This window comes from Arachis hypogaea, chromosome 4 (assembly GCF_003086295.3).
Source record: "Arachis hypogaea cultivar Tifrunner chromosome 4, arahy.Tifrunner.gnm2.J5K5, whole genome shotgun sequence".
Classification (NCBI taxonomy): domain Eukaryota; kingdom Viridiplantae; phylum Streptophyta; class Magnoliopsida; order Fabales; family Fabaceae; genus Arachis; species Arachis hypogaea.
This window is the reverse complement of record NC_092039.1, coordinates 114,848,200-114,863,142: the sequence shown is the minus strand read 5'-3', so window position 1 is coordinate 114,863,142 and position 14,943 is coordinate 114,848,200. Positions and strand designations below refer to the sequence as shown.

The 14,943-nt window shown below is 35.0% G+C and overlaps 1 protein-coding gene across 1 annotated transcript; it reads left to right on the top strand.

Annotated features, from left to right (window-relative positions):
- The first annotated feature begins 10,824 nt into the window (after positions 1–10,824).
- Positions 10,825–13,213, top strand: LOC112797408 (large ribosomal subunit protein eL8y). The gene is made up of 7 exons (XM_025840321.2): positions 10,825–11,105; positions 11,244–11,294; positions 11,388–11,589; positions 12,207–12,376; positions 12,476–12,604; positions 12,689–12,781; positions 12,877–13,213. Exons 1-7 carry the CDS (start codon positions 11,103–11,105, stop codon positions 13,006–13,008), a joined length of 780 nt encoding a protein of 259 aa, XP_025696106.1. The 5' UTR covers positions 10,825–11,102; the 3' UTR covers positions 13,009–13,213.
- Positions 13,214–14,943: the final 1,730 nt, after the last annotated feature.

Sequence of the window (14,943 nt, the reverse complement as noted above, 5' to 3'; positions counted from 1 at the left end):
AAGGTTGAATAAGATAATATTAGTAAATCTACTAGTTGTAGTATGTTTGATTCGACAACTCCAGTCGAATGTAATTATGACTTTTCTGTTATTTGTAATGCAATAAATGATGTGAGTCGAACTGCCGATTTAATAGCAGAGGCTCATTGTGTGGAAAATCATAGTAGTAATGATTTAATAAAAGATCAAGTTTCTACTAGACCTAATGATTCTATCGATTTTACCTTCGATTGTATTTATGATTTGGAGCCTTTGGGGTTTGAAAAATATTCAATCGAAGACGATCATTATAAGGGGTTCGAGTCTCAAGATCCTTTAGAAGAAGTCAATTTGAGAACTCATGATGATGTTCGAATTACATATATTTGTAAAGATCTTATTGATCCTTTTCGAACTAATCTTATCAATTTGCTACATGAGTTTAAAGATTATTTTACATGGGACTACCATGAAATGCCTGGTCTTGATCGATCATTAGTAGAACATCGATTAGCATTGAAACCTAATGCTCGACTTTGGAGTAACTTAGATAAAGAAATGGTGGGTTCCATCGTTTCTATGATTACTTTTTAAATGGCGAGATCCTCTCTATACACTGGAGCCCCTTCTCGGATTTCATTCATATTATTAACTTTTACAGTTCACACTCTTTGGCTCTACCTATGAAATATCCAGTAAAATAGGTCTTTCACAACGAAATCTAGCTATAAAGTAACGGTATTTAAGTATGCATATTAACTGGGTAGCTGACCCTCGTAGTCCGTTCTTTCAAAAAGCAAAATAAGAGCATAATTTTTCCGCTATTTATTGAAAATAAAGGATTTCCCCCGCTTAATAGGTAAGCATTTGCTACCAATGGGGAAATTTGTCTCATCTTAAATTCTAAATTGAGGTGATTGGATTTCTACCAACCAAAAAACCATAAATTTGATACACAATAGAAGAATATATATAGATATCATTTTTTATTATCCATTTCTAAATTTTATAGATTTTTTTCAGTTAAAATAGTGAAGGGAAGAGCTCCATTCACTATCTTAACCGATACATCGATACTGGAAAATCTTTTTTCCTTTTTTTTTGTCTTAGTTTATGATCTGAACGAGTCGCACATATACCCTAGTACAGGTTCCTCGGCACCGAGGACATCCCCGAAGAGCGGAGAATTTTGTGACATTTCGGATTGGCTGTCTTGTGTTTCTAATAAGTTATTTCATAGTTGGCATGATGAGTCGTATACATACTGAGTTGGTTTAGATCAATCTTAACTCGATGTTTAAAAATCAGTTATAAATTAATTAATAGAAATTTTTTATATAAATATTATAAGTTATAAGAAATGATAAGATAATAAGAAGATTAGATGAATAAAAAAATAGAAAATCGTGCATTTGCGCGGAATCATTGCCGCTAATTCGCAATCGCGACAAGATCAACAATTCCGTGGGCTTGAGCTTCTGCAGCTGACATAAAAGCATCCCTTTCCATGTCTTCGAATACAAGCCATATAGGTTTGCCCGTTCTTTGTACATAAACTCTTGTGATAGTTTCGCGCAGCTTTAGTAGTTCTTCTGCTTCCAGGATAAATTCTCCCATTTGTGCTTCATAAAAAGAACTAGCGGGTTGATGGATCATTACCCTAATGATATAACAAAATACTGGTTTCCTCTCTGCCGCACGATAAAGCGAGAGAGAGGAAAAAGATAGAATTGAACAACCGTACAGGCATCTTTTGCAGATTGCATACGGCTCTACTATGGAATTGATTTAGACCTTCCATCAAAGAAATAGAACATATACTAGGTCTATCAGACCCAGATCAGCATCAGTAAATGATCCAATAACCATCCTTCCTTTTTTGTTTGAAGTATTTATAAAATACTATGATGGTTCCGTTGCTTTATTATTCCGTCTGTTCTTCAACAATCCCAAAGTGTCTTTTTTTTTTCAAATAGTTAGAATATATATATATATATTTTTTTTCTTACATAACATAAATATTGTTTAAACCTTTTCAATGTAAAAACCGAAAACTAAACAGTTTGTGACACTGAAATAGGCTTCCGATAGATCATATGAAATGGTAACTATGTGTTTTTTCATACTACTCTTTCGATATAGAATCGAATGGTTTTTGAGAAAAAAATTAATATCGAACTCGAATTGCCATGCTATTATTACTTAATATTTATTTGGCGGAGGCATAGTCTTCTTTGTTTTTTAAAGGACTCATTGGCGCCAAGCGTGAGGGAATGCTAGACATTTGGTAATTTCTCCTCCTGCCAAAAGAAAAGATCCCATTGAAGCAGCTAATCCCATGCATACTGTCTGTACAGCGGGTCGTACAAATTGCATAGTATCATAAATTGCTATTCCGGGTATTACCCATCCACCCGGAGAATTTATAAACAGATACAAATCTTTGTTCTCGTCCTCCATACTAAGGTATATTATAAGGCCAATAAGTTGATTCGATATTTCACTATCAACCTCTTGGCCAAACCCAATGCTCGACCTGTGAAACAAACCCCTAGACGCTTTGCTCCCGAAATTAATGTGAAAATCAAGGAAGAGATAGAACGCTTGATCAAAGCTAAATTTATTCGAACTGCTCGTTATATGGAATGGGTGTCGAATATAGTTCCAGTGATGAAGAAAAGTGGAAAATTAAGGGTATGCATTGATTTCCGAGATTTGAATAACGCCACTCCAAAAGATGAATATTTCATGCCAATTGCGGATATGTTGATCGATTCTGCAGCAGAAAATGAAGTCCTTAGTTTCATGGACGGTTATTCAGGATATAATCAAATTTTTATTATGGAAGATGACGTGGCTAAAACTGCCTTCCGTTGTCATGGAGCGTTAGGTACCTATGAGTGGGTGGTTATGCCTTTTGGTTTGAAAAATACTGGAGCAACATATCAACGGGCAATGAATGCCATTTTCATGAATTTATTGGAAATTTTATGGAAGTATATATTGATGATGTAATGGTCAAATCGATTTCTGTAAGTCAACATATAGACCATTTGAGAAAAGCATTTTTAACTATGAGAAAGAAAGGATTAAAAATGAATCCTTTAAAATGTGCTTTTGGGGTATCGGCTGGAAATTTCTTAGGCTTTGTCGTTCATAAAAAGGGGATAGCTATCGATAAGAATAAAGCAGATGCAATATTAGCTTTATCTGCACCCAAATCGAAAAAAGAGGTACAATCGATTTTGGGGAAGATTAACTACCTTCGAAGGTTCATTTCGAATCTTTCAGATCGAACACGGTGTTTGCACCTTTAGTAAAATTAAAGAATGGTTCGAAATTCGAATGGACCACAGAGCATCAGTTAGCGTTCGATTCAACTAAGACATATTTATCTAAAGCCCCAATTATGGCGAATGTTCGTCTATGTGAACCTTTAAAATTGTATATCGCTACATCTGGAGATACTATAGGGTGTATGTTAGCCCAAGATAGTGAGGATGGGCATGAGAGGGCAGTTTATTACCTTAGTCGAGTCTTAACTGATATCGAGACAAGGTATTCGCCGATTGAAAAATTATGTTTGTCTTTGTATCATGCTTGTATGAAGTTAAAATATTATATGGTGGCTAAATCGGTGAAAGTTATAGCACAAACTGATGTTGTTAAGTACATGCTTAGTTTCCCTATGCTAAGGGGATGCTTGGGGAAGTTGATGTTAGCATTAACGGAATTCGATTTGCAGTATGTCCCAACAAAGGCTGTTAAAGGACAGGTCATTGCAGACTTTCTTATGGATAATTCAAAAGATCTGAATGACCAGGGGACAAATATAGTTGATGTAGAGGTCAATTATTGGAAATTGTATTTTGATGGATCTAAGCACAAAGATGGTGCAGGGGTTGGAATCCTTATTATCTCACCAGAGGGTATTCCATCAGAATTTTTGTTCGAATTAAAGTATCATTGCTCTAACAATGTCGCCGAATATGAGGCTTTAATTTTAGGTCTTGAAATTTTAATCGACAAAGGAGCTTTAGAAGTTCAAATTCTAGGGGATTCACAGTTGGTTTTAAAGCAGTTGTCAAAGGAGTTTAAATGTATTAGTAAGACGTTACAAAAATATTTAGTAACTGCTTGAAAATTGTTAACATCTTTTCGAAAGGTGTCTTTGGTACATATTCCTAGAGTTCATAATGAAATTGCTAATGAGTTGGCTCAAATTACTTCAAGGTACCGAATTGGTCCAGAAACTATTAAGAAGTTATCTAGTATCCATCAAATTTTAATACCAGCAAATGAAAGAGAAGTGCTGTGTATGGATGAATGGGAGGATTCTGATTGGAGAAAGGGTATCGCTCAATATTTGAAAGATCCCAATATTACAGTCGATAGAAAAATAAAATTACGAGCAATGAATTTTGTTTTATTGGCTGATGAATTATAAAAAAAGGGATTGATGGAAGTTTAATGAGATGTCTGAGTCGAGAAAATCAAAACATTGCTTTGGGTGAAGTTCATAATGAAATTTGTGGTGCTCATTAAGCAGGAAAGAAAATGAGATGTGTGTTATATTGCAATCATGTATACTGGCCATCGATGATAAAAGATTGTATTGATTATGCGAAGGCATGTCAAGAGTGTCAAAAACATGGTTCGATACAACAGATTCCAGCGGCCGAATTATATTCGATAATAAAGCCATGTCCATTTAGAGGTTGGGCTTTGGATCTAATTGGGTTGATTCACCCTCCTTCATCGAAACAACACAAGTTTATTTTGGTGGCTATCGATTATTTCACAAAATGGGTTGAGGCTATCCCGTTAGTAGAAGTTGGTCAAAATGAGATAATTGACTTTATCGAAGAAAATATTGTCCATCGATTTAGAATTCCTCAGACTTTAAGTACTGACCAAGGAACTATGTTTACTGGCCAGCGAATTAAAAATTTTGTGGCCTCGAGAAACATTAATATGATTACTTTGACTCCTTATTATGCACTAGCTAATCGGCAAGTTGAAGCAGCAAATAAGATATTGATAGGCTTGATTAAAAAGCATATCGGGAATAGGCCTCGAACATGGAATGAGACTTTAAATCAAGTATTATGGGCTTATCGAAATTCACCAAGAGGTTCGACAGGAACCTCACCTTATAAATTGGTGTATGGCCATAATGCAGTATTACCGTTGGAAATTAATTTGAATACTTTAAGAGTATCAAAGTAGAATGATTTGCCAGTCGATGATTATTGGAATGCAATGTTTGATGAGTTGAATGAGTTAGATTCAGAGCAAATTTTAGCATTGGAAAATGTAATTTGATAGAAAGAAAATGTCGCTCGAAGTTATAATCGTCGAATTAAAGAATAGTTGGGAAGGTCATTTTCAAGTGATAGGTACGTTCTTTGGAAATGCCTATCAGATTAAAGATATCGAATCAGGAAAAGTGATTGATTCGATTAATGGGAAGTATTTAAAACTTTTCTATTGTTGGCAAGCATAGAAAGTTAACATATATGGAAAGTTTGAAAAGTAAAAGCCATTACAAAGTAAAATTAAAAAAAAGGGTTCAAGATGCTAAAAGTCTAGCCAAATCAGAATGCAGTTTTGCCCTTTTGTTCTCCAAACTTGTAAGCACTTCAATTTGCTTGAACTTGTCAGCTTGAATTCTCTCAAGTTGTTTTTCGTATTCTCCCCGTTCGGTGTTAATGGAGATAAGTTTCTGAATAAGAAGATGTTGTTCTTGTTGGGTTACAGCCAGAGGTTTAGCTAGGGTGGCTCGATTTTGGCGAATGGTAGCAAGTTGTTCTTGAATTTAAGCCAACTCTGCCTCAAGTCTTGCTTCTTCTCGATCATGAAAAGCTTGGACAGAGATTGCATGAGAAATCTTTAGATCGTAGTCTTCACGAGAGATTTAGATCGGCTGAGCAGTTGTAAGACAAGTTTCTATCTTTAATTTGGCTAAAACTTCCTCGTTTTCAGTTTTTTGAAGTTTAAATTGAGATGAAACACTGTCATTGAGAAGCTGTTTAAACTCTTGGAGTGAAGCAGAATATGGCGTGTTAACTGGTAGATCAAAGGAAGAAGTCAAGTAATCTTCTAGAAGTTTGTTGAGGATGGGGTCATTAACCCAGGTGGTAGGTGGATGATCCAGGAGTTTGATGAGTGATCGAAGTTGTTCCCGAATGGTAGGATCCAACTTGATCAAAGGCCTTGATATTGTAGGCCTTGAGATTATTGGTATAGGCACCGGCACTTTGTTTTCTTGGATGATTCTATTCAGAATAGAAGTCAAGTCTTCCAAAGTAGCACTAGTTGGAGTGGTAGAAACATTTGACATTCTTGGTCTTGGTCCTGGAGGAGTTTGGAGTGAAGGATCATGTTGCAATTTTGGAGGGGTCTCTACAACCTTGGATCGAGAGAATCTGAATTTATGGTGTCAGCAGCTTTAGAAGCAAAATCGGAGTCTGGAACCATTTGATTCTCTTTAGTTGGAGCAGCTTGATTGTTGAGTGAGGGTGAGTCAAGTGGATGGGTTCTTTCTGGAGATTGCTGCAGAGGATTTTCTGTCAGATCAATCACTTGTGTTGTATGGATAAGAGGTGGACGCAGAGCAGGAATTGATTGAATCATGTGATGTGGAGTGCTCTGGGTCATTTTGCTGTTGAGGGATTAACTGATCAAGAGTTCCAATGAAGGAAGTGGCCTGGGCAACATTAATTGGCTAATATAAAATGTACAAAATTATGAGTTTAAGATTTATTTTAAACTAAGTGAGAATAGTATAGTGATAGGTGTGTTACCTGAGGAATTTTGGATCTTAGTATTAGTTGAGTACCAGGATCAGAATTGGCTGCATCTTCCGATTGAGAGGAGACAGCGAGAGAATCTTTATTGGTTGGTTCACCCTCATCCGCGCTCTCACTTGATGATTGCAAAATTAGCTGTTAAGAATCCAAGATCAATTATGTTTTGATAAAATACATAAGAGTTATATTCAGATGATATTTCGAATTTGAAAGTAAAGTCATGAATGGGAGGATTACTCTGCGAGAAGCCCTAGTAGGAGTTCTTTTGATCTTATGCGGTGGTGGTCAAGCAGCTTCAGTTTTCCTTTTATGTGATCTTTTTGGAGAATTTTCAGTAGCAGTTGTTCGAATAGCAGTTTGTTGAATATCTTCTAAGGTATGAGTATACCTTGAGTAATAAGCAGTCCACCATTCGAGACAAGACTTAGTGATAAATGAACTGTGCTCATAAATCAAGAAGTTGAAGCGGTCTCTTCGTTTTTGATTTTTTTGAGAGACAAGTATTGAAATCTTCCTGTGAAGTCAAAGTGATTTGGCAGAATGGTTCACTGTGTCGAGGTTGAGGAGTTGGGATGGCTTGAGAGAAGCCCAATTGTCTTGCGATTAAATGGGGAGCATACAAGGTTATTTTGAACTTTTCCTTCTTGTATTGTGGCAATCCTATTAGTATTACTTGGACTGCCAAAAGATGTACCCAAGTTCGATTTGCAAGTTCACTTGCTTCATTAGTGTTTGGAAAGAGCAAGCGGTCAAACTAGGCAGGACCGCATTTGCGGCGTAAAAAGAGAGTGAAGTTGAGTTGATCATTGTTTAAATTTTGGCAAGAATGAAAAAGATGAAAAACAGACCAAAATTTATCTTCATCCAATGGGGTGTTTAGAAAATTGGGTTTGTATTCAGATAAACGAAAACCCTCGATGTGTTGTTTGTCAGTGCTACCCCCTACGGGTTTTATCATGTAATTTTCGAAGATGGCATTTAGCCATAATTGAAGAAGCCAAAGTGGACCACCTGTGTTGTTTATTTTGTTGTCTCGGAGGTCACAGACAAGTAAGCCAAGTTCTTCGAAAATGTGCCCGAGAAGAAGTTTGGCCAAATTGAAAACTTTTCCCTCATGTAAAAGAGACGCTAAGGGAAGGAAGAGTTTTGACATCTGAACACTTCGAGAGTAGAACAAAACTGCATTTAGCCAGTAGAATAAAAAGGCTACATGTACATCATTAGTGATTTCTGTACCATCTTCGCCCATGTTATGAGCGATGAAGTCACTGTAAGGGATACTGAAAGTGATATTGTATTGATGTTGAGGTTGCATGTCAGGAGTGTAGTCCAGAGAATTTATTGGGAGCCCTGTAATAGCAGCTACATCAAGGAGAGACATTCCAATCATTCCACAAAGAAGGTAGAAATTATTGGTAGTTCTGTTCCAGAAATAGGTCACTTCTCCAATCATCCAAGGATGTGTAGTGAGTGAAAAGTTAGAAAGCCTCAATAATTCTTGTATTCCTAGGGTTCCCCAGGAAGCACCCTTTGTGGGTTCGAGGCGTTGATACCAAGTTATAAAATCAAACCCTCGAGACTTAATTTTTTGGTTGTTTCGGAAAGGTTTATGGTTGATGATGTTAGAAATGTTGAACGCTTGATTCATCAGTGAATCTTCTCCTTCAGCATTTGAGAAAAACGAAAGTTTTTTGTTTGCCTTTTCAAGAGTTTCAATCGGCCCGAGAAAATAATGTGTATCTGCACCAATTGTAAAAGGGATAAGAATCCTGTTATCGTTGATTTGAAGATGGGGGTCATCAATAATTTCATCATTGATTTGATTAAGGATGCGAAGAGCTAGTGGAGATGGTGGTGCGATGGCATGACCTTTGCCTTTGTCTTGAGTAGCAGTATGAGAGGAGGAACCAGCCATTGCCAAGAAGAATTGAAGGTTGGAGATTTTTTGAAAAAGTTTTGATGTGAGGAAAGTTCAGAGAATAATGAATTTGAGATATTCAAATGAAGTGAGAAAGATGAAATTTAAAAGTATCACTGTAGCCGTTACTGTAGAAGAGATACAGATAGAAGTAACTTCGTGTGGAAGGTGAAGTAGTGAGAGAGAGAGAGCACAAGCCTCGGGAGACGTGTCGAATGAAACAGTAGTAATGGGGTTTTAATGGCAATTATTATTAGTTTGAAAACTGACGTCTTTTGGATTAAGTGTTTTATTTCGATAATAGTATTGAAGACAACCACATTAATCCAAGGGGGCAATTTGTTGATCGGAAAAATATTTTTCGATAATAGTCAATTGAATCGAAGTAAAGTGAGTATGGGTTCGTTCTCGAAAAGGTAAGCTTATAAGTCCGAAGTTGGAGATAATTGGTGCTGATGTGGATTTCGATTGTGTTGTTATCGAGTGAGCTAAATCGAATGGAAGGTTTCGATTCGAAGAGTTGAGTAAGGCCTTCGAAAAGCGCTGATGAATTAGTTGCAGAAGTGGGAAGTTAATAGCTTTTATTGCACGAGGAAATTATGGAGAATGCTAACAATTATAAGGCGGGAACGATTACCAAGAGAGAAGGTGCCTCAAATTTGAAAATACCAAAATTAAATTGTAATTATGAATTAGTGATCAGTTATGTAAGGTTAGCCTATAAATACTAGGAAATCTTAGTGATATGGGTTGGAACTTTCATTCAGAAAAACACTCTAAGCATTCTTACATCTCAGCGATTTCCTGAGTTTGTGATCAAGTTACATTTTCTGTAGGGTTCCTTCTACTTTCTTCTTCAATTCATTTTCTCTTCTGTAAAATTTAACATTTCAAATTAAGTTTATTCTTCAAATGTTCTTTATTTTTTTCTTGTTCATTTTATCTCTCTGCACCTAATTTAAATTATTGTTATTGCTTTTCCTTTAATTTTTCAAGCAATTTTTCCTTTTCATAATTTATTTGGTTGTTCTGTTTTAAAAATTTTAATTTTTGAATTGTACTTATCAATCTTTACAAATTTATTTTATTTTGTCATTGTCAAAACTCGTCTAATCAAAAACGCTTTGATACACTTCTAAAAAACTGGTACTCGCATAGAAGAATTGGTTTCGCTCCCAGACTATTAGAATCGAACCACCATCAATTTGCTAAAAATCGACAAAACACATAAAAATTGTCTAATAATAGAATTAATTTTATTATGAGCATAAGTTGGAAGAAGAAAAAGTTACTTATAATATATAGAAATGAATGAAATGACTGACTTAATAAGACACAATCTACCAATCTTATTAAGGAGTAGCCCTTTTCAGCTAGCAAGATGCCTTTAAATTTTGTCAATAACCACTTGAGTACAATTTCTGTTGATCTGATATGATTCAAATTAATTTCAAGATATTTTTTAAATTTTTAGTAAATTGAATGTTAGATAAACATGTAAAAATATTTCTCCTACTGAGAAGAAATATATTTCAAGCAAAAGGCTTTAGACTTATTGAGGGTAACTTTTATTCCAGAAATCTTGCAAAAAGAATTCATAACATCTATGTTCATCTCGATTTGTTGCTTAGTTGCCTTACAAAATAGAAAAAGATTATCAGTAAACATAAGATGAGAGATTTTAGATCCTTCTCAAAATATTGCAACAAAAGTCCAATTATTCAAAAAAAATTTATGAGTTATGAGATAAGCCAATCTCTCCATACAAATTACAAAGAGATAAGAGACATAGGATCTTTTTGTCTCAATCTTCGCTATAGTTGAAAGTTCTTCAACCTGCTTCCATTCTAAAAATAAACAGAGATGATGAGAAGATAATTTATAATAAATTAGATAGTGCTCTTAAAAAAAATCAAACTCATTTAAGGAATGTTCGAAAAACCCCTAATCTAATATATTATAAACTTTTTTAAGATCAATTTAAAAAACTAAGACACATTTTTGATTTGGTTTTTCACATAAAATAAAAAATTTTTTGGACAATGATAATATTTTTTGAAATACTTCTACCAAAAATAAAATCACCTTAAAGCAGCCCCACCACCTCTTTCAAGTGGAGCAAAAACGATCCTTCTTCTTAATATCATATAAATAGATTTTTTAAATTTAATTCATACTTTATTTTGTTAATAATTTATACTTATATTATCCTACGTCAAAATAAAAATAAAAATAATAATTATTATTATTTATCTCTAATAAGTAATACCCCAAAAAAAACTTTTTAAAAAGAACTCCTAATCCTTTTTATTTTCCGCAAAACCCTAAATTGCACATATATAGAGGTTCCGAATTCGCCTCCCCTTCCCTCCTCTCGCAGCAGCACAGTAGCTATGGTGAGAACACTGAACTCACATTTTATCTTTCTCTCTCCCTTTTCTATTTCCACATCTGATGAATTGAACCCCAATCGGATCAATCTTTTTTAGTTTTTTCTCATTCCATTTTCTGTCATTGTTTTTATTAATTATTAGGCCCCCAAAAGAGGTGTTAAAGCTCCGGTTCCAGCTGCCAAGAAGAAACCCGTACGTTCAGTAACTAATTAACTTCATCGATTTCACATACGCCATTTTCAAATTTATTATTTGAATTCCAATTATTATTGTTATTTGATTCAGGAGAAGGTTACGAATCCGCTGTTTGAGAAGCGGCCTAAGCAGTTTGGGATCGGTGGAGCCTTGCCGCCGAAGAGGGACCTGACGCGGTTCGTGAAGTGGCCGAAGACTGTTCAAATCCAAAGGAAGAAGAGAATCCTCAAGCAGAGGTTGAAGGTCCCTCCAGCTTTGAACCAGTTCACCAAAACCCTTGACAAGAACCTTGGTCAGTCATTAACTCAATCATTTTTCTAATATTTATTTCTCTGATGCATTATTGATTAATTTATTGGATACATATACATTGCTATTGTGAAGTGATTGTTTTGTGCACTACATCCATAAACCCCTAGAGGTATTAGTAATTATTGAATGTGATGTTTTATACCTCTTAGTCAAGGCAGAGAAAAGATTTTACCTGAAGTCGGAAAAGTAAAAGATAAAATCATAACAAGATTTAAACATTAAAATCGTCTGACCTAGTAAAAATTTTGTAAAATCTGTTAACTCATTTAAAATTGTTATAACCGAAGATTTTAAGAATTAAATCGAGATTCTAGCTACTATGCCTCTTACAAAATTTTCATATGGAAATTCAGTAACTTTCTTTGATTTTGTGCCATTGTTGAATATGTTACTCCTCTCACTCGCTTTGTGGCAAAATGCTAGTTTTTTGGACTGTGTGAGTTGCTTGTGAGATATTTTGTTATTCTACTGTAGGTTTTGTTTTGATGTTCTTCATTTTATTTGCTTCCTGTATATCGGTTTTGTGACAAGATGCGCGTTAGTTTGCATTTCTCATATCATAAAGATCTCTTAATGCCTTTATAATGTCGCTTGTAGCAACAAGCCTGTTCAAGATACTACTCAAGTATAGGCCTGAGGATAAAGCAGAGAAGAAGGAGCGGCTTTTGAAAAGGGCTCAGGCTGAAACTGAGGGAAAAACTGTTGAGGCCAAGAAGCCAATTGTTGTGAAGTATGGCCTCAATCATGTTACCTACCTTATTGAGCAGGTTGTGTTCTGTATTAGTTAGCACTATACAGTTGTAGTTCTTTTCCAGTGATTTCTCATGATGTGATGAATGACTTGTTAATCTACGTGTTCCTTGCAGAACAAAGCACAGCTGGTTGTGATTGCTCATGACGTGGACCCGATTGAATTGGTTGTTTGGCTTCCTGCATTGTGCAGGAAGATGGAAATTCCATACTGCATTGTGAAGGGCAAGGCTCGCTTGGGATCAGTAAGTTTATGTTTGTATATTGTTTCAACACCCTTAAGTATCTCAAACTTTTTGACTCATTTAATCTATGTGTTTTTACAACAGATTGTCCATAAGAAAACTGCTTGTGTTTTGTGCTTGACAAGCGTTAAGAATGAAGACAAATTGGAGTTCAGCAGAGTCCTTGAGGCTATCAAGGTGGAGACTGAATCAAGTTCATTTTGTTTAGTTTTCTGCTGTTTTATTGTTCAGGTCATAAGCTTGAGAGTATTTGTGCTTTGGTTTCTTTTCAGGCTAACTTCAATGACAAGTTTGACGAGTACAGGAAGAAGTGGGGTGGCGGTATCATGGGTTCCAAATCCCAAGCCAAAACCAAGGCAAAGGAAAGACTTCTTGCCAAAGAAGCTGCTCAGAGGATGTCTTAGAGGCTTCATATATTTTTGTTGGTTTAGGATTTTCATTTTTGTGTTTTAACTTAAATTCAAGGTTAGTTTTCGAAGATATGTTGCTGAATTGTCTCTACACAAATTTTGATTGTCTTGTGCATTTCATTGTTTTGTTCTTATCAGTTATTACTACCTTTTACTGTCCAAATTCTTAATACAAGACAAGGTCTAAACTTGAAACCGATGTCATTAGTCATTTCTTTATATTTCGATTTCTACCTTCCCTTAGTCCTCTTCTCTCATGGTTCCCTTTTATATAAATTTATGAAAAATCTTAAATGATCCGTGATAATTACTCCAAATGATAATGAGATTTTCAACAAACAAGAAATTTCCTTTCGGTTTTTTATTTTTATTATTGTGAAACTGGTTGGTCTCATCAATGCTTTTCTTTTCGGATTAATAGAATATGTCTACTTGGCACACGGTAAATTGTTGATTTGTCTCTTAAGTGTAAGTATCGGTGATAGATTTTTTTTTTGTTTAGGGTTTGGTTGTCTTTTGGAGATAATTGTTAAAGATTAAATAGGATTTTTTTAATTTTTTTTATATTCATTAGTTAAATTTATTGACTAAAAATTGAGAGGTATTAATGATTTTTAATTTTTAATTTTTAATTTAGGATAACTATTAAAAATGCATTTAAATTATTTTATTGCTGATAAAAATATTTTCAAATTTTATTATCAATAAAAATATCTTCAAATTATTTAAAAATGTGACAAAATATCCTAACTTAATTAAATACTTGTTCTATTAATGAAAAATTGTGATATGAAAAAGATAATAAAAAATAGAAAAAGAATGGAGGAATCAGTTGATTAACTAAAATTTTGATTTATATTTTTTTAACTAATTTTTAAAAAAAAAGCTGGCTGGTTTATTTAATTTTTTATCTCGGACGAGTTGAGTGTTGAGGTGGCATTTTCTTAAATATTGGTGTCAAAACAATATTTATTATAAAAATGTCCATGCAGCGAGATTGGTAATTTGTTTAGGGATGAAAATGGGGTGAATTTTCACATTATCCGATTTCACCCCGTCCTTGTATAGACTTCACTCTACTGTTACCTATGAATAATAAAAATTTACATCCTATCCCATCCTTTTTTTTTTTTGAAAGCAACTTGCTCAACACAATAGCAGTGGAGCACCATAAGACATCCAATTGTTAAAAAAGAACAATTCTAAAAAGAAAAAACAATAACCACACTAAATCCGTCCCCATGTCATCTCCGGCATAGCCATCAACAACTAAAGGGGTCATCACCGCTCCACTCGTTAGCACTATTTGAAGACATGTTGATAATTTCTTCAACTCCTTTGCTCGTTTGCTGAAAAATCCGTCTATTCCTTTCCAACCATAAGTTCCAAACGATCGCGGAGAAGCATCTCAACCGGTGATTACGCTCTTCCAACCTCCTCGGTTCCTCTGTCCAACTAATAAAGTGTTCTTTCATTGATCCTGGATAAGTCCAGCGTCGACCAAAAACTAAGATCCAAGCGCTCCACACCTGCCAAGCAAATACACATCCTAGAAACAAGTGACGTACATCTTCCACCTCATTGTTACAAAGAACACAAGTAACATCGTCCTGGCTAATGATTCCAAACCGGCTCAACCTGTCCTTTGTATTCACTCTTCCTATTAGAACAAACCAAACAAACAGCTCCACTCTAGGCGGAACCAGCCCCTTCCAAATAGTCCTAGTGAAGCTGTAGCTAGTTACCTCCTCTGGGATCAGTTCCTCCTGCATCACCTGCACAAATGAGTTAGTTGTAAAAATACCTCTCCTATCATATTTCCACACCACTCTGTCCTCTCTATTGTTAATTAATTTCACAGGTCTCAAAGACTCATGCAATGCACTCAGAAGTTCCAACTCCCATTGGAAGAGCTCTCTCCTCCATTGG

What these genes read in the sequence shown, in the direction of transcription:
- LOC112797408 (XM_025840321.2), top strand. An exon ending in CAGCTGCCAAGAAGAAACCC is followed by an intron (nt 11,295 to 11,387) that starts GTACGTTCAGTA and finishes TATTTGATTCAG; the next exon opens with GAGAAGGTTACGAATCCGCT. An exon ending in TTACCTACCTTATTGAGCAG is followed by an intron (nt 12,377 to 12,475) that starts GTTGTGTTCTGT and finishes TGTTCCTTGCAG; the next exon opens with AACAAAGCACAGCTGGTTGT.